We start from the raw sequence: 20,378 nt of genomic DNA, 5'->3' as shown, positions 1-20,378 counted from the left end.
GATCTTACAGTTTTTTTTAGAAGCTGAGGATTGAAAATCCTTGTTTTACTAGTTCAAATCCAAAACCCCCAAAATACACATATTACAGCCATATATGAAAAATAATAAAATTAATTTTCACATTTCAAAATCTACACATAAATCTTTAAAATAATCTTTAATGGTTTATAATTTCTCTTAATTTAGTGAAAATGATCCCTTTAACAAACCAAAGCAAATGTAGAAAAATGCTGATTAAATATTGAAAACAAGGTGAAGATGAAGAAAAGAAATATTTAGTCATGTTATATTATATAATTAAACCATCTAAATACATCTCTTTCCATTATATTAGACTGTAGTTCTGATTTAATTCAACATTTATCTACTGATAAACATTTATTTTAATGAGTAAACATCAACATGTAATATTCAGAAAAATTAGGTGTGATTCATGATTATCCCAATAAAGTTAATTTAACATAATCTATCCTGGAATCTGTTATAATCTTTGTGGAAATAAGCCAAGGATGGGGCCAGAGGGGTTGTATGGGAGGGGAGCAGCAGCCACTTTTAAACGCCTCCTGGCCCCACGGGTGCCACTCCAAAAAATAAACAATTAAATTCTGATAAATATGTAGTTCAAACTGACTTTTACCTCGTAAAGCTCAGATGTCCAAGTGCAAGTGAATGCAGCATGTGGTATGATGGTTGTGAGAGTTAAACTGAGTGAAACCTGCAGGGCAAAAGCCCAAAACGAGACTTTTCTCTATTGGACTAAAAGTTCAGTTTTTAATAAAAATTATCTGAAAAAGAAATTTGATCGCAACACTTTCCTGAATCAGTACAAAACATTATAATCGGTGTCCATAATTCCCTATTGGATTTATCTTAGCTCAGCAGTGTCTCCATCATCAAAAAACCGAAGTCCAGCATAGAGCGGCTGAGTGAATGTGGTCTGAACTCTGTGGAGGAGAGTCATGGTTTCAGAGACGCTGTAGAAAGACAGAATACCTGCTCTGTGGTCCAGATACACTCCTATTCTGGAGGAAGGAGGACCTGAGACTGGAGTTTTAACACTGTTACATAAAACAGTGTAATTCTTCTTGTTACAGCTTAATGCCCAGGATTTTTCATTGAATCCAAATCCACATTCATCAGAAGTCCCGTCTCTGCTGATGTTCTAGTAGGTGACTGCTACATAAACTCCTCCTCCTCTCCACTCCACCTCCCAGTAACAACGTCCAGTCAGACTCTCTCTGCTCAGGACCTGATCGTAAAAAGTGAATCTGTCTGGATGACTAGAATAAAACTGTTGTTGATTCATTGCTGTTACTTTTCTGTTTCCCTCTGATAATAACAGATATGTGTTTGCTGTGTTTGGATCCAGTGTGATTTCTGTTGAATATTTTAGGAATCCATCTCTGCTCTTTGGTTCTGGTTCTGGTTCTGGTTCAGACAGTAAAACGTCCACATCAGTGACTGCCAGTGAGATGTTTGTCCATTTCTCTGTCAGGATGTCCTGTAGTTTATCTCTGGTCTCTGACACAGCTGCTGTCACATCCTCAAAGTATCTGAGAGGACGAATATTGATGCTGGATGAGTGTGTAGACTCACTGAGTGCTGACAGTGAGGGGTAGTTGTGTAGAAACTGGCTGTGATCCTCTGTGTGTGAGAGCTGCTCCAGCTCGCCGTCTTTCCTCTTCAGCTCAGTGATCTCCTGCTCCAGCTTCTCCTGAAGCTCTTTGACTCGACTCACTTCAGTTTCCTGCTGGGATCTGATCTGCTGCTTCACATCAGAGCTTCTTTTCTGGATGAGACGGATCAGCTCAGTGAAGATCTTCTCACTGTCCTCCACTGCTTTATCAGCGGAGCCATTGATGGCCTCCACCTCCTGTTGAAGCAGCTTCACATCTTTCTCTCCGTCCTGGATTCTCTGCTGGATTTGTTGTCGACTCACCTCCAGCTCCTTCTGCTTCTCAGCTCTTTCTGCTGCAGCTGGAACTGTTTCATGACCTTTATGCTCATCCATTAAGCAGAGATAACAGATACTCTGCTGATCAGTACGACAGAAAATCTTCATCACCTCATCATGACGAGAACAGATGAGCTGCTGGAGATTCTTGTAGGGCTCCACCAGCTTGTGTATCTGTAATGGTGGAGCTTCATAATGAGGTTGGAGGTGTTTCTCACAGAAAGAGGCTTCACAGACCAAACAGGACTTGATGGCTTTCAGCTTCCTCCCAGTACAGACATCACAGGCCACATCTTCAGGTCCAGCATAGCAGTGATCAGCTGGAGCAGCTTGGAGTCCAGTCTTCTTCAGCTCCTCCACTAACTCTGCTAACAGGATGTTTTTCTCCAGGACAGGCCTCGGTATGAACGTTTTCCTGCACTGAGGACAGCTGTGAGTTTTCTTTTGATCCTCTTTATCCCAGTGGGTTTTAATACAGTTCATACAGTAGCTGTGTCCACAGGAAGTAGTCACCGGATCCTTCAGTAGATCCAGACAAATGCAACAAGAGAATCTTTCTGAATCCAGCTGAACTCTTTTCTGCGCCATTTTACCTTGTAACAAGTTTCACTTCTTCAAAAAAAAAGTCTCATGAGCCAAGCAACTTCCTAGTCTTCCACACACTGATCTTCAGCAGATTAGCTTGTCAGCTCTCTGTTTGCAGCACAGAGATTACACCGATCCCTTACCTGTCAGATCTGTGAAAGAGGAGGAACCAGGAAATACTCTGTCAGAGCTGGTGTTTGTATTGGAGAGAAAGGAGGAGTTTGCTTTTTCCAGGAAATGGAGCACAGATTATTTCACCTGTATTCTACACATTAACACTGTCTTCCTTAACTTAATTATTAAAGTTTAACCTGATGTTTTTGATCTAAACTTTTGTCAGATTTTCCTTTCTTTCTCCGAGAAAACATTATATTTTTGCAAGTTTTTTTTTTATTTTCATTTAGTAAAAAAAAAATTAAACTACTTCTATCTGAAGCATAGCATATCTTTCACTGTCCTTCCCAGACATGTCCTGCTGCCACTTCAATACAAAATATAACTTTTCCTTTTTTATTATCCAGCTGACGTCACACAAATCGACTTGACCAAAATAAATGAACAAATATAAGACAAAAGAGGGGGAAAAAATCCTAATTATCAGATCCGTAAGGGATTTGGGGGTAAAATTTCAGCTAAATTTACAAAACAAAAGTCAGATAAACAGTTTTAAGTGCAATTGCTTAAAGGGTTAAGAGTCATTTCAATTTCCCTTTGGGATTAATAAAGTATTTTTAATTTAATTTCACTCATTTAATCTAAATTACTGAACAACATTGAGTTGTCATCTGTGTCTTTTACCTTATTATAGTACTTGTGTTATTTTACCATTTCTTATTGTGGTTATGTGGTCATTTATAGCTTTATTAACATTTTTATTCTTGTTCATTATTTGTGCTGGCTTTTTTACCTTTTTTGTTTTGTTTTGTTTTGTTTTTTTTGTTTGTTTGTTTTTTGTTGTTGTTGTTTTTTTTTGTTTGTTTTTTGTCTTCTTAATTTATTGTACAGCACTTTGGTCAGCTGTTATGTTATTTTAAAGGGCTTTAGAAATAAAATGGTATGGTATGGTATGGTATGGTATGGTATGGTATGGTATGGTATGGTATGGTATGGTATGGTATGGTATCAAGGGTTATAAAAACTTTCAAAGTACAGCTGAATATTCAAAATTCATATTTACAAGGTTTTTGTTTCTTTTTTACTGTGTTTGTACAACAACAACAAAAAATGACACCGTTCCTTGTATTGCAGAACCTGAAACCTTTGCCTTGATTTCAAATGTGGTCTTTTGCCACCATCTAGTGGTTTGTAGGTGGGACTACAGATGACATAACCAGTATCCTTTATCTTTTCTGACGTTACACCACAGTTCTGCGTGTGTTGCTCCAAGTAGAACCTGCATGGAGCCATAAATATTTATTGTACTGAAATGTAACATTTACATGTAACCTGTTAACTTATCTTTCATCTTTGTAATGCCAAAGAAGAAGCAGGAGACAGTTTACTTTCCTTCTACTCACATAAAACCTCTTCATGGCCAAGATCCACAGGATCTTAACGATCTCATAGCTCCATATTTTCTGAACAGTGTGCTTTCTCTCAGACTTCTGGGTTACTTTAAGTTGAAGTTTATTTATATAGCAGATTAAAGTGAAATGGCAGATTGTTCCCCAACTTTGGAGCGACAAGCGAAAAAGCTCTGTCGCCCCTGGATTTGAGCCTGGAGGATGGGACCTTCAGAAGACAGTGTAGAAGACCTCGGTGCCCTGGCTGGAGCATGCTGGTGCAGCAGCTCGGAAAAATACAAGGGAGCCAAACCATTTAATAAAAAAATTTTATACTGAGTTCTAAAACTAACGGGAAGCCAATGCAAAGTAAAGTAGGGGTAATGTGAGCACATTCCCTCCTCCTCCTTGTAAGCAACAGAGCAGATGCCTCTCTTTTTTTCTCTCTATTAATGTCCTTCCATCCATGTCCTTGTGCTTATTTAGGGTCGGATTATGGGGCAGCTGTCTAAAGGCCATTTATGCTCGATGCTGAAGATGGATATGCAGAATGACGGACGGACAATTTCGTCAGGGTCCATCTTCTGCGTCTTCTGTTTTCAGGGAGCTCAGCTATCCATCGTTTGATGTAGAGCACGAAGCAATGCCATTGGAGATCGCGTGGGCAGTGCTGAGCAGAATAGCTGACATGCGAACAGCGAAACAAACAGACCAGAGAAGAAGAGGATTGGGAAGAGAACAAAAAAGAAGAACTATGAAGACAAGAATAACAACTGTAGAAATTGCGCGAGTATTTGAAAAAAAGCTATATGAGTGTTTAGGGTGTGTTGGGTGGTTAGAAACAGCTTTATATCGAAGCATTACCGCTGCCAAACGGTGTCTGAAACTGACATTGGCTGGCAGGAGTGAACACTGAACTCAGCACTGCCCTCTAGTGGAGGAATTGACTTAACAACCATGGCAAAGCCAAAGAAAAATAGATATTATGTTGTGAAAATTCAATGCAATTACTCCATTACCAAACTAAAAAAATTAAAAAATCCTACTTTTCTTCATATATCTATATTCAAAAACATTCCTTTGTTCTTTAGCATTTTTAGCCATGTATTCAGAGCCATTGTGGAAGGTCCAGAGAGCCTTTTGCAGCTCCAGAGCCGCCGGTTGCTCACCTCTGATTTATTGTTTGTAAACAAAAAATTATGGCATTTTCTTCATATAGCAGTAGGCCTTCTTTTAGAATAAAAGAACATTTTGCGCATAACAATGCAAAAATCTTTCTGAATCCAATCCTTTCTCTGCCATTTCACCTCTCAACAATAGTGACTGTCTCAACAGTTTCAGCGAATACGCTCTACGATTGCTGATGCTGCACAGAGTCCTCCAGTCTCTATCGATCCATTAATTTCCCTTCGACTAATCCCAAGTTTGATTGCTATGTGAATCAGCTTAACAAGATCACCCAGATCTCCAAATCCGGAATTATTCCTAGGAGGAAAATGAAACCAGCCTTCTGTTGTGTAATTGTGCCACAGACCAGTCTAAACTGACCAGATGTCACACATTCACCTCCTGAAAAGCACTGGTAGACGCTACTTTGCATGTTCTCCACAGGGCGTTAGCCACAGGTGATAAGACACCTAAGCTAAACTACTAGGATGCAGAAGCTTTACGCTTTAGAAGTTGTGAGAAGGGCTGCTTTCCTGCACCAGAAACAGGAAAGTTGAGTATTTGGAGCTACTGTTTGGGACACAAAGACACTTACAGAGAGTTTTGTCCCTTCAACTTGGGAGGCATAAAAGTATCCTTTGCACTATCTGAGGATATCACCAACACAGTGGCGCTTAGCCTGGACGTATGAGTTTCCTTACTAATGCACCATCACTCCCACTGGAAAACTCCAGATAAGGAACTCCTAGCCTCTTGCCCAGGAGTTTTGTTTCAAAACTTTTCTTCTGTGTAGAGATGAGCTAAACTATATCCAGCTTTTTATCTTCCCACATCAGCTCTGGTAAAACCTCCACAACAAATAATGTATCAGATGCCCAGAATGAGTAGAGGAAAGTGGGGTAAGTAGTGCCAATTTTTACTTAAAGTGTCTTTAAAGCAAGGGGATTACAGTAACACCGTCAACTAAAATATGTACATGTAGTTTAGGATGTTGTGCATCCCTAGGAACAATCACTTTGGATCTTAAACAAACTGTCTAAGAAGTACAGCTTTAGAAAAAAAAATGGTTTTGTGGCATAACTTTCCCCTGGAGCGGGGTAAGTTGTGCCAGTAGAGAGAACAGAGAGAACAGAGAGAACAGACTGGGGTAAATTGTGCCATTGATAATTGAAGTAAAACAGATCATTTTATTCTCACAGATGATAATGTTAAATTAAAGCTGGACAAATTCAGTACAAAATTACTTTAATTTATTTATTTATGGTATAATTTAAAGTTCTAAAAACATTAAAGGCCACTTTTCTAGAACAAGGCCTATCTCATGAACACCTAATTGACTCTTACTCCTCACAGATCCAGCCTGCTAGACCTACAACTTAACATCCTACTTCACATCCTACCCATATCCTACAAAATAAAAAATCCAAAATGAGCACCAAATCATCTGCATTTGAATCTCTTCACAGATTTGGCCTTCTGCTGAAAGTGAACTTTTTTTTTTTTTTTTTTTTTTACTTAGCACATGTTAAAAGACATAATACAAAGAATATTTATATAAAAAACAGTACATTTGTTTTAGATTTCGATTCTGTAATCTTACCTTTTTTATCCACCCCCATCAACACAAAGAAGAAAAATTTAAGAGATTAAACTATTTTTCCAGATCTCATGTTTCTCATTAGCAGGTCTCACCATGACAGAATCTCATGCAGGACGTCTTTATACTGCTGGACGGATTCTGTTCTAGTTCATTATTAATGTGTTTGAATGATGCAGAAACCTGTTTAAACTCCACCTGCTCTCACCAAATAACCAGCTAATGAAAGTAAATAACATGTAACTTTTATTTATCTCTGATTTGAACCGACAAAGGTCAAAAATAGAAAAAAAGACCTGATCTTACAGTTTTTTTTAGAAGCTGAGGATTGAAAATCCTTGTTTTACTAGTTCAAATCCAAAACCCCCAAAATACACATATTACAGCCATATATGAAAAATAATAAAATTAATTTTCACATTTCAAAATCTACACATAAATCTTTAAAATAATCTTTAATGGTTTATAATTTCTCTTAATTTAGTGAAAATGATCCCTTTAACAAACCAAAGCAAATGTAGAAAAATGCTGATTAAATATTGAAAACAAGATGAAGATGAAGAATAGAAATATTTAGTCATGTTATATTATATAATTAAACCATCTAAATACATCTCTTTCCATTATATTAGACTGTAGTTCTGATTTAATTCAACATTTATCTACTGATAAACATTTATTTTAATGAGTAAACATCAACATGTAATATTCAGAGAAATTAGGTGTGATTCATGATTATCCCAATAAAGTTAATTTAACAATCTATCCTGGAATCTGTTATAATCTTTGTGGAAATAAGCCAAGGATGGGGCCAGAGGGGTTGTATGGGAGGGGAGCAGCAGCCACATCTAAACGCCTCCTGGCCCCACGGGTGCCACTCCAAAAAATAAACAATTAAATTCTGATAAATATGTAGTTCAAACTGACTTTTACCTCGTAAAGCTCAGATGTCCAAGTGCAAGTGAATGCAGCATGTGGTATGATGGTTGTGAGAGTTAAACTGAGTGAAACCTGCAGGGCAAAAGCCCAAAACGAGACTTTTCTCTATTGGACTACAGTTCAGTTTTTAATAAAAATTATCTGGAAAAGAAATTTGATCGCAACCTTTTCCTGAATCATTACAAAACATTATAATCGGTGTCCATAATTCCCTATTGGATTTATCTTAGCTCAGCAGTGTCTCCATCATCAAAAAACCGAAGTCCAGCATAGAGCGGCTGAGTGAATGTGGTCTGAACTCTGTGGAGGAGAGTCATGGTTTCAGAGACGCTGTAGAAAGACAGAATACCTGCTCTGTGGTCCAGATACACTCCTATTCTGGAGGAAGGAGGACCTGAGACTGGAGTTTTAACACTGTTACATAAAACAGTGTAATTCTTCTTGTTACAGCTTAATGCCCAGGATTTTTCATTGAATCCAAATCCACATTCATCAGAAGTCCCGTCTCTGCTGATGTTCTAGTAGGTGACTGCTACATAAACTCCTCCTCCTCTCCACTCCACCTCCCAGTAACAACGTCCAGTCAGACTCTCTCTGCTCAGGACCTGATCGTAAAAAGTGAATCTGTCTGGATGACTAGAATAAGGCAGTTGTTTTTTCAATAATGTTGCTTTTCTGTTGCCCTCAGATAATAACAGACATGGAAATGCTGTGTTTGGATCCAGTGTGATCTCATGTGAATATTTTAGGAATCCATCTCTGCTTTTTGGTTTTGGATCAGCTTTTCTCAGTAAAACATCCACTCCAGTGACTGCCAGTGAGATGTTTGTCCATTTCTCTGTCAGGATGTCCTGTAGTTTATCTCTGGTCTCTGACACAGCTGCTGTCACATCCTCAAAGTATCTGAGAAGACGAATATTGATGCTGGATGAGTGTGTAGACTCACTGAGTGCTGACAGTGAGGGGTAGTTGTGTAGAAACTGGTTGTGATCCTCTGTGTGTGAGAGCTGCTCCAGCTCGCCGTCTTTCCTCTTCAGCTCAGTGATCTCCTGCTCCAGCTTCTCCTGAAGCTCTTTGACTCGACTCACTTCAGCTTCCTGCTGGGATCTGATCTGCTGCTTCACATCAGAGCTTCTTTTCTGGATGAGACGGATCAGCTCAGTGAAGATCTTCTCACTGTCCTCCACTGCTTTATCAGCGGAGCCATTGATGGCCTCCACCTCCTGTTGAAGCAGCTTCACATCTTTCTCTCCGTCCTGGATTCTCTGCTGGATTTCTTGTCGACTCACCTCCAGCTCCTTCTGCTTCTCAGCTCTTTCTGCTGCAGCTGAGATTTTTTGATATTCATCCTCTAAAATCTTCATCACCTCATCATGACGAGAACAGATGTGCTGCTGTAGTTTAGTGGAGGGCTCCACCAGCTTGTGTTTCTTAAACTGAGCAACACCATAATGAGGTTGAAGATGTTTCTCACAGTAAGAAACCAGACAGACCAGACAGGACTTGATGGCTTTCTGCTTCCTCCCAGTACAGACATCACAGGCCACATCTTCAGGTCCAGCATAGCAGTGATCAGCTGGAGCAGCTTGGAGTCCAGTCTTCTTCAGCTCCTCCACTAACTCTGCTAACAGGATGTTTTTCTCCAGGACAGGCCTCGGTATGAACGTTTTCCTGCACTGAGGACAGCTGTGAGTTTTCTTTTGATCCTCTTTATCCCAGTGGGTTTTAATACAGTTCATACAGTAGCTGTGTCCACAGGAAGTAGTCACCGGATCCTTCAGTAGATCCAGACAAATGCAACAAGAGAATCTTTCTGAATCCAGCTGAACTCTTTTCTGCGCCATTTTACCTTGTAACAAGTTTCACTTCTTCAAAAAAAAGTCTCATGAGCCAAGCAACTTCCTAGTCTTCCACACGCTGATCTTCAGCAGATTAGCTTGTCAGCTCTCTGTTTGCAGCACAGAGATTACACCGATCCCTTACCTGTCAGATCTGTGAAAGAGGAGGAACCAGGAAATACTCTGTCAGAGCTGGTGTTTGTATTGGAGAGAAAGGAGGAGTTTGCTTTTTCCAGGAAATGGAGCACAGATTATTTCACCTGTATTCTACACATTAACACTGTCTTCCTTAACTTAATTATTAAAGTTTAACCTGATGTTTTTGCTCTAAACTTTTGTCAGATTTTCCTTTCTTTCTCCGAGAAAACAGTATATTTTTGCAAGTTTTTTTTTTATTTTTATTTAGTGAAAAAAAAATTAAACTACTTCTATCTGAAGCATAGCATATCTTTCACTGTCCTTCCCAGACATGTCCTGCTGCCACTTCAATACAAAATATAACTTTTCCTTTTTTATTATCCAGCTGACGTCACACAAATCGACTTGACCAAAATAAATGAACAAATATAAGACAAAAGAGGGGGAAAAAATCCTAATTATCAGATCCGTAAGGGATTTGGGGGTAAAATTTCAGCTAAATTAAGTGCAATTGCTTAAAGGGTTAAGAGTCGTTTCAATTTCCCTTTGGGATTAATAAAGTATTTTTAATTTAATTTCACTCATTTAATCTAAATTACTGAACAACATTGAGTTGTCTGTGTCTTTTACCTTATTATAGTACTTGTGTTATTTTACCATTTCTTATTGTGCTTATGTGGTCATTTATAGCTTTATTAACATTTTTATTCTTGTTCATTATTTGTGCTGGCTTTTTTACCTTTTTTGTTTTGTTTTGTTTTGGTTTTTTTTTGTTTGTTTGTTTTTTGTTGTTGTTGTTTTTTTGTTTTTGTTTTTTGTCTTCTTAATTTATTGTACAGCACTTTGGTCAGCTGTTATGTTATTTTAAAGGGCTTTAGAAATAAAATGGTATGGTATGGTATTGTATCAAGGGTTATAAAAACTTTCAAAGTACAGCTGAATATTCCAAATTCATATTTACAAGGTTTTTGTTTCTTTTTTACTGTGTTTGTACAACAACAACAACAAAAAATGACACCGTTCCTTGTATTGCAGAACCTGAAATCTTTGCCTTGATTTCAAATGTGGTCTTTTGCTACCATCTAGTGGTTTTTAGGTGGGACTACAGATGACAAAACCAGTATCCTTTATCTTTTCTGACGTTACACCACAGTTCTGCGTGTGTTGCTCTAAGGAGAACCTGCATGGAGCCATAAATATTTATTGTACTGAAATGTAACATTTACATGTAACCTGTTAACTTATCTTTCATCTTTGTAATGCCAAAGAAGAAGCAGGAGACAGTTTACTTTCCTTCTACTCACATAAAACCTCTTCATGGCCAAGATCCACAGGATCTTAACGATCTCATAGCTCCATATTTTCTGAACAGTGTGCTTTCTCTCAGACTTCTGGGTTACTTTAAGTTGAAGTTTATTTATATAGCAGATTAAAGTGAAATGGCAGACTGTTCCCCAACTTTGGAGCGACAAGCGAAAAAGCTCTGTCGCCCCTGGATTTGAGCCTGGAGGATGGGACCTTCAGAAGACAGTGTAGAAGGCCTCTGAGCCCTGGCTGGAGCATGCTGGTGAAGCAGCTCGGACAAATACAAGGGAGCCAAACCATTTAATAAAAAAATTTTATACTGAGTTCTAAAACTAACGGGAAGCCAATGCAAAGTAACCAGCACAGGGGTAATGTGAGCACATTCCCCCCTCCTCCTTGTAAGCAACAGAGCAGATGCCTCTTTTTTTCTCTCTATTAATGTCCTTCCATCCATGTCCTTGTGCTTATTTAGGGTCGGATTATGGGGCAGCTGTCTAAAGGCCATTTATACTCGATGCTGAAGATGGATATGCAGAATGACGGACGGACAGTTTCGTCAGGGTCCATCTTCTGCGTCTTCTGTTTTCAGGGAGCTCAGCTATCCATCGTTTGATGTAGAGCACGAAGCAATGCCGTTGGAGATCGCGTGGGCAGTGCTGAGCAGAATAGCTGACATGCGAACAGCGAAACAAACAGACCAGAGAAGAAGAGGATTGGGAGGAGAACAAAATAGAAGAACTATGAAGACAAGAATAACAACTGTAGAAATTGAGCTAGTATTTGAAGAAAAGCTATGTAAGTGTTTAGGGTGTGTTGGGTGGTTAGAAACAGCTTTATATCGAAGCATTACCGCTGCCAAACGGCGTCTGAAACTGACATTGGCTGGCAGGAGTGAACACTGAACTCAGCACTGCCCTCTAGTGGAAGAATTGACTTAACAACCATGGCAAAGCAAAAGAAAAATAGATATTATGTTGTGAAAATTCAATGCAATTATTCCATTACCAAACTAAAAAAGTTCTAAAATCCTACTTTTTTTCTTATATCTATACTCAAAAACATTCCTTTGTTCTTTAGCATTTTTAGCCATGTATTCAGAGCCATTGTGGAAGGTCCAGAGAGCCTTTTGCAGCTCCAGAGCCGCCGGTTGCACACCTCTGATTTATTGTTTGTAAACAAAAAATTATGGCATTTTCTTCATATAGCAGTAGGCCTTCTTTTAGAATAAAAGAACATTTTGCGCATAACAATTCAAAAATCTTTCTGAATCCAATCCTTTCTCTGCCATTTCACCTCTCAACAATAGTGACTGTCTCAACAGTTTCAGCGAATAGGCTCTACGATTGCTGATGCTGCACAGAGTCCTCCAGTCTCTATAGATCCATTAATTTCCCTTCGACTAATCCCAAGTTTGATTGCTGTGTGAATCAGCTTAACAAGATCACCCAGATCTCCAAATCCGGAATTATTCCTAGGAGGAATCAGCCTTCTGTTGTGTAATTGTGCCACAGACCAGTCTAAACTGACCAGATGTCACACATTCACCTCCTGAAAAGCACTGGTAGACGCTACTTTGCATGTTCTCCACAGGGCGTTAGCCACAGGTGATAAGACACCTAAGCTAAACTACTAGGATGCAGAAGCTTTACGCTTTAGAAGTTGTGAGAAGGGCTGCTTTCCTACACCAGAAACAGGAAAGTTGAGTATTTGGAGCTACTGTTTGGGACACAAAGACACTTACAGAGAGTTTTGTCCCTTCAACTTTGGAGGCATAAAAGTATCCTTTGCACTATCTGAGGATATCACCAACACAGTGGCGCTTAGCCTGGACGTATGAGTTTCCTTACTAATGCACCATCACTCCCACTGGAAAACTCCAGATAAGGAACTCCTAGCCTCTTCCCCAGGAGTTTTGTTTCAAAACTTTTCTTTTGTGTAGAGATGAGCTAAACTATATCCAGCTTTTTATCTTCCCACATCAGCTCTGGTAAAACCTCCACAACAAATAATGTATCAGATGCCCAGAATGAGTAGAGGAAAGTGGGGTAAGTAGTGCCAATTTTTACTTAAAGTGCCTTTAAAGCAAGGGGATTACAGTAACACCGTCAACTAAAATATGTACATGTAGTTTAGGATGTTGTGCATCCCTAGGAACGATCACTTTGGATCTTAAACAAACTGTCTAAGAAGTACAGCTTTAGAAAAAAAAATGGTTTTGTGGCATAACTTTCCCCTGGAGCGGGATAAGTTGTGCCAGTAGAGAGAACAGAGAGAACAGACTGGGGTAAATTGTGCCATTGATAATTGAAGTAAAACAGATCATTTTATTCTCACAGATGATAATGTTAAATTAAAGCTGGACAAATTCAGTAGAAAATTACTTTATTTATTTATTTATTGTTTATTTAAAGTTCTAAAAACATTAAAGGCCACTTTTCTAGAACAAGGCCTATCTCATGAACACCTAATTGACTCTTACTCCTCACAGATCCAGCCTGCTAGGCCTACAACTTAACATCCTACTTCACATCCTACCCATATCCTACAAAATAAAAAATCCAAAATGAGCACCAAATCATCTGCATTTGAATCTCTTCACAGATTTGGCCTTCTGCTGAAAGTGAACTTGTGCTCCCTTCTGGCTGTACCACTAAGTTTTTGTGGTGTAGGTAGTTTCTTGAGAACTCCATCATTCTCTCTAAATGTGAAGATGAGCTTTCCATCAACAGACCTTTTACAACTTTGCTTCAGAAACTTTTAAGTGATCTCGTCACTTTCAACGTTCTCCACCAATCCAACATAGTTATAGGATTTGGATTTTTTACCTGCAAACTCCACAATGACAGTCACCAGCAGACAGATAGGCTGCTTCAGGAACGCAACTTGCCAAATGGTAGCGTACTTTATAGCCATTGAACCAATCAAGTCTAGAAAAGGTTAAAAGTTTATCAGCACATTGTAATTTACATTCAGCTTAGGCTAAGTTAAAGCTATCCACTCCGAATAACCTTCCAACAGCCTATACTTGATCTAACCTGCATGTTTGTCTCTGGTCCAGCCAGCAGGAATGTCCATGTTATTACTTTGTGCAAACTTTAAAAGCCAGTTCATGGCATTTCATGACACCTATGTCTTCATATGGTCAACTGGCTCTTTCTCCATGTTTTCATTGAAGACTTGTTTGACAACTGCTGTTCTTTCATAGTCTGACTTTTTCATTTCTCCTTTCTGCAGATCTTCATCTCCTTTCCAGCCTGACGTAACTCCTGCCCTGTTGCACCTCTTTCACTGCTCTTTTAAACTCCTCAAGAGGGGTTGAAACCCTGTCTGTCTTCCTTTTGTATTTGTGTGTTGCATAGTTTTAGTGATCAAATGTAAGAACACAATGTACAATTAACAATAAAATACAAATAAAGTAATACATACTAAAAAAAAAATCATAAGAGTAGTGGCACAACCTACTCCAGGCCCTTTGGCACAAATCACCCCAAGCCCACCATTTTGAAAATAAATTAATTAATCGTAAAAATGTTATGCATTGGCGGAGGTGAGGACCCAAGCACAGGCAGAATGAGGCCAGATGCAGAACGGTGCTGGTGAAAAGGTTTATTTCGGAAAACTCAGGAACAGGGAATCACACAATACAGGGATAAACCACAAGGATCTGACAAGGACAAACTTAAAACCATGGGGTATATATACACAGAGGGAGTAATAAGGAACAAGTGAATGAGTAATTAGATCAGGTGAACTAACGAGCCAGAAACAGAAACCACAGGAACACACCAGGAAAAACAGGAAAACTGAACTAAACGTTACAAAAACCCAGAACTATAAAACAAAAATCAAGACAAAAACTAAAATATGACACAAATGATTATCTTAACAGAAAACTAAGCAAGACAAAAACCTAAAACCTGAAAACCGCAAACTATAAACCAACACCAAAATCAAACAAACCAAAGAACAGACCAAAACACAGGAACCATGACTAAAAACTTTTACTCTGGAGGACAAAAAAAAAAAATTGTTTTTTGAACTTAAATTTGCTTACCCCTCAAGCCATGTGTCTCCCTTCTTTGGAGGATGAGTGATAACAGGGGTGGCTCTATTTGCCTCTTGACACAAATTACCCCACTCTCCCCTATCCATTGAGGGCGCCAGGGTACAGACTTTATTTTTCTGCTGTGTGTAGCTGCAGCTTAACTTTACCATCCTGAAATTATTGCATAGTCTATTTTCTGAGATGTTACAGTAAGTGGGAATTAAAGTCTCCAAAGTCTTCTGTTTTTACTTTCAAAAATACATTTAAAATATAAACGATAATAAGGTAATCTTTACAAGGATAGGTCACGGTTTGTATTTTACGCTAATGATGGTGCTAATGATAATAATGATATGCTACACTGATGCTATTTGCAAACTTAGCTAACATTAGCATGCTACGCTGATCATCTGGAGTCATAATTATGTTTAGATGAGATGGACAAGCTTCTGGAAAGCAAGTTATTACAACATCTATCTGATTTTAGATTAAATATCACTACATCTGCAAAATAAGCGTCACAGTTTGATGAACAGTTATAGAAATGTTGGATGTAGAGAGATTTACTGATACTGGGATTGTTAAGATGCATGCTTCTTCTCTTAGTAATATGACCCATTGATCCAGTTTTTGTTGAGTAGCAGCAGTCGCATCTTCAAGATCAGGGTTTGAATTTTAGGTTTAAAAAGCTCATGAACTCCCCTAAAAAACGTCATCTGAGACACCAGGGGGAGCTCTAAAAAACCCACTTTCCACTGATAATTACTTTTTTATGAGGTTCCTAATGTTTCTTAAAGATGCATTATGTAACTAATGCTGGAATGGCATCAGCTTAGGTAAGAATAGCATCGACTACTTGAAAATTTCCAAATGACGCAGGTGAGCCATTTTGTGTATTGTGTTGAAGTCAATACTGGGGACAGCAGCATTGTTGGTTTTGTGGCTTAAGCAGCACCCAGTTAATTTGCTGCTTTTTGTGGTTGTTAAAAAACCTTTTCCACCTTTTATAAGATGTAGTTTATGTTGAATAAATAATGACATAATGCAGTATATAAATGTGAGGTTTTATTTACTTAATTTTAAAGGTGGTATGAACCATATTACATTGTACTTTTTAAAAAAGAAGTAGATCAAACATTTCCCTATCAATCATTTTCAACGCAAACTAACAAATTGCAGTAATTGCAGCATATTATAATATCACACAGATTAAGGATTTAAATACCTTCCTCAGTTTGAATTAAGTTTAAATAAAAAAACAAAAAATATCCCATTAACTGCCATATATAAAAATAAATCATGAAAGTTTTACCAGCTTTAATTCTGATTCTTACTGATTAAAAACAAACGAAGACCAATATTTCACACTAATCACAAACAGAAGATGTGTTTGTTTTCATTACAAACATATTTCGTTGTTTTAAATAAGTCTGATGCAGTTTTTCCCCTAAAAGTAATAGAGAAGCTCATTGTCGTTCGTTGAACTTGTGTTTTTCATTTTAAAATTATTTCAAGTAAATATTCACCTTTTAAATTGCTTCTTTAAGAAACTACAGAAGAACATGTCATGGTCCAGAATCAGGGCTACATATGGAGCTTAGTCTTTGCAATTATGACCACTGTTTTCAACTTGTGGTTTTCAACTCATTAGTTGCCTTGTCAAAATTAGACCCACACTTCAACCCAGATATCGACCGATGCTCTTACTTTAGGTTCTTTATCTGAATCATACTTAATTACATAATCAGGAATCCATCTGTCTGTTAAATGAGTAAACAGAACTCAGCGGTGTCTCCATCAGAACCACCAAGAAAAAGTCCAGCATAGAGCGGCTGAGTGAATGTGGTCTGGACTCTGTGGAGGAGAGTCATGGTTTCAGAGACGCTGTAGAAAGACAGAATACCTGCTCTGTGGTCCAGATACACTCCTATTCTGGAGGAAGGAGGACCTGAGATGCTGGCTGGGATGTTGTTATGCCAGAAATTAAAACTGTTGCTCCAATGTAAAACCCAAGATTTGTCATTGTATCCAAAAACGTGTGAACAGAAGTTTCCTGATCTGCCAATGGTTTTGTAAGCCACAGCTACTCCAACACTGCTGCTTCTTTCCACTTCCCAGTAACAACGTCTAGTCAGCTGATTGTTGCTCAGGACTTGAGATATTTGAATGAATCTGTCTGGATGTTGACTGTATGGCTTATTACTTCTTTGAACAGTAACTTTTCTCCCCCCGTGTGATATTACCAACCAGTTGTTTGCTGTGTTTGGATCCAGTGTGATTTCTGTTGAATATTTTAGGAAGTCATCTCTGCTCTTTGGTTCTGGTTCAGACAGTAAAACATCCACATCAGTGGCTGCCAGTGAGATGTTTGTCCATTTCTCTGTCAGGATGTCCTGTAGTTTATCTCTGGTCTCTGACACAGCTGCTGTCACATCCTCAAAGTATCTGAGAGGACGAATGTTGATGCTGGATGAGTGTGTAGACTCACTGAGTGCTGACAGTGAGGGGTAGTTGTGTAGAAACTGGTTGTGATCCTCTGTGTGTGAGAGCTGCTCCAGCTCGCCGTCTTTCCTCTTCAGCTCAGTGATCTCCTGCTCCAGCTTCTCCTGAAGCTCTTTGACTCGACTCACTTCAGTTTCCTGCTGGGATCTGATCTGCTGCTTCACATCAGAGCTTCTTTTCTGGATGAGACGGATCAGCTCAGTGAAGATCTTCTCACTGTCCTCCACTGCTTTATCAGCGGAGCCATTGATGGCCTCCACCTCCTGTTGAAGCAGCTTCAGATCTTTCTCTCTGTCCTGGATTCTCTGCTGGATTTGTTGTCGACTCACCTCCAGCTTCTTCTGCTTCTCAGCTCTTTCTGCTGCAGCTGGAACTGCTTCATGACCTTTATGTTCATCCATTAAGCAGAGATAACAGATACTCTGCTGATCAGTACGACAGAAAATCTTCATCACCTCATCATGACGAGCACAGATGCTCTGTTTCAGGCTCATGAAGGGATTGACTAACTTGTGCTTTTCGAATGCTGGAGATTCATGATGTTGGAGATGTTTCTCACAGTAAGAAACCAGACATACCAGACAGGACTTGATGGCTTTCAGCTTCCTCCCAGTGCAGACGTCACAGGCCACATCTTCAGGTCCAGCATAGCAGTGATCAGCTGGAGCAGCTTGGAGTCCAGTCTTCTTCAGCTCCTCCACTAACTCTGCTAACAGGATGTTTTTCTCCAGGACAGGCCTCGGTATGAACGTTTTCCTGCACTGAGGACAGCTGTGGATTCCCTTCTGATCCTCTTCATCCCAGTGGGTTTTAATACAGTCCATACAGTAGCTGTGTCCACAGGGAATAGTCACCGGATCCTTCAGTAGATCCAGACAGATGGAACAAGAGAATCTTTCTGAATCCAGCTGAATGTCTTTCTGTGCCATTTTACCTTTTAACCACAGTCTGTGTCTCACCAGTTTCACTTCTTCAATAAACAATTCTTAGAAAGAAATCCAACTTCCTCATCTTTCACACACTGATCTTCAGTAGTTTGACTTGTCAGCTCTCTGTTTGCAGCCCAGAGATTACACCAATCCCTAACCTGTCAGATCAGTGAAAGAGGAGGAACCAGGAAATACTCTGTCAGAACTGAACTGGAGGGAAAGGAGGAGTTTAATCTTTTTCTACAGTAATTTAGATCACAGTAGGCAAACCCAGTTTTCTCTTTGACTTCGCACACTGATCTGCTGCAGCTGGAACTGACAGCTCTTGCTGTTTGCTGGACCTTGACTGAACCAATCCCTTAGTTTTCAAATCAGCACAAGGAGAGGAACCAGGACATACTGACAGAGCTGAACTCTGTTGGAGAGAAAGGAGGGGTTACTAGAAGAGCCTGACCATTAGTGAATGAATATCTAAATTATCTTAAACTTGCAAGACTTACTGTAAACCCTCTTTTCTTTTCTTCCACATCAAACTTGCGGCCTTGGTGGTTAACGGCAACTCGTTTACAACCAACCTGATAAGGAAGGCCTTCCCACAATATGTCCAAGTTATAAAAATGAGTCAGCTCACTTAAAGCACTGCAAATAAACAGATAAACTCATTCATCCACCTTCTATATCCATCCAGCTCAGGATGACCAGGCAGATATAACCAAAGGGCAAAAATAAAGAAATTGTCTTGTCAGTTTCTTGTTTTAAACAACACATTAAAAATTGCCTTGATTATATTAATTGGCTATGATGGACATGAACGATGCACAAAGTCATTCCAAAAGACAGTGATTTATATTTTTTTAGTCTTGATTGTCCTGTCCACTCCAAAGCTGCAACAGCACCAGAAAGCAGTTGCAAATGGTACATTTGCTGCATCCAAAAGTTTTATTTTTCAGGTTACATTAATTTTTTTTACATGTACTTCCAATTCAACTGTCCCCGAGTAAGCAGCTCCCAGCATTGTTTAGAAATTGAGCAAACCTTTCTACCTTTCACTCAGGGTGGGATTTTATTACTATTACTTTTAGTGATCTCACCTTTTGCCCTCTTCTGGTGACCTTCGGGGCCAAAAGTGTCCATGCACAGAAACTGCATCATACATCAATATTTTTCTGCTTTTTTCTATAAATCACTTAAACAACTTCTTCCCTGTTTAAAAATGCCCAACATTCAATCATTTTTAACATTTTAACCATTTAAATGCCAGTTTGAATGTTTGAATGTCTGCCTTTTCAATGTACATCCTCTGCACCCCACAGTAATGCTTTTGATGTTCGATGTAAAGCACTTGTACATGTACCTGAGAGTCAAGATCAGAGTTTTCTGGAGACAGCTCACAGTACGGGTAGGATGTAAGGCAGATGCAGGCTTTGCTGCAAAGAGATGAGGCTGCTCTAAATACCTTCACCAACATCCTAAAGGACACACAGTATCTTGGTGGACCCAGGAGGAAAACCAAAATGGTAAATGGTCTGTCTTTATACACCATTTTTACCCAAAGTGCTTTACAGTATACGTCATATTCACACACTGATGGCGGAAGCTGCCATGCAAGGCGTTCAACTACGACCCATCAGGAGCAATTTGGTGTTCTGTGTCTTGCTCAGGGACACCTTGATGTGAGCTCGACAGGCCGAGGATCGAACCAGCAACCTTCAGGCTACAAGACGACCACTGAGCCACGCCACCCCCAGACATAAACTCTTTTCTGTTCCTTGTGCTTCTAAACTGTATTTAAATAACTTGTGTTTTTAGTTAGTAGTGATGAGTTAAAGACATAATTTTAATGTTATTATGGTTTTTTTGTACCTTTGTCTTAGTCC

The 20,378-nt window shown here is 39.1% G+C and overlaps 3 protein-coding genes and 2 pseudogenes across 4 annotated transcripts in view; all 5 read right to left on the bottom strand.

Annotated features, from left to right (window-relative positions):
- LOC121639776 overlaps positions 1 to 20,378 on the bottom strand; it is a 565,698-nt gene that overhangs the window by 449,804 nt on the left and 95,516 nt on the right. The window lies entirely within an intron of this gene.
- Positions 1 to 20,378, bottom strand: part of LOC121639814 — an 882,884-nt gene that overhangs the window by 787,230 nt on the left and 75,276 nt on the right. The gene's annotated exons all lie outside the window — the stretch shown is intronic.
- Positions 141 to 2,563, bottom strand: LOC121639735 (annotated as a pseudogene).
- Positions 6,700 to 18,640, bottom strand: LOC121639759 (annotated as a pseudogene).
- LOC121639769 (tripartite motif-containing protein 16-like) lies at positions 14,799 to 18,101 on the bottom strand. The gene has a single exon (XM_041985248.1). It carries the CDS (start codon positions 18,064 to 18,066, stop codon positions 16,834 to 16,836), a length of 1,233 nt encoding a protein of 410 aa, XP_041841182.1. The 5' UTR covers positions 18,067 to 18,101; the 3' UTR covers positions 14,799 to 16,833.

The sequence above is a fragment of the Melanotaenia boesemani genome, chromosome 5 (genome assembly GCF_017639745.1).
Source record: "Melanotaenia boesemani isolate fMelBoe1 chromosome 5, fMelBoe1.pri, whole genome shotgun sequence".
NCBI classification, from domain to species: domain Eukaryota; kingdom Metazoa; phylum Chordata; class Actinopteri; order Atheriniformes; family Melanotaeniidae; genus Melanotaenia; species Melanotaenia boesemani.
Note: the sequence above shows the minus strand (reverse complement) of the source record. Positions and strands in the feature narration are given on the sequence as shown.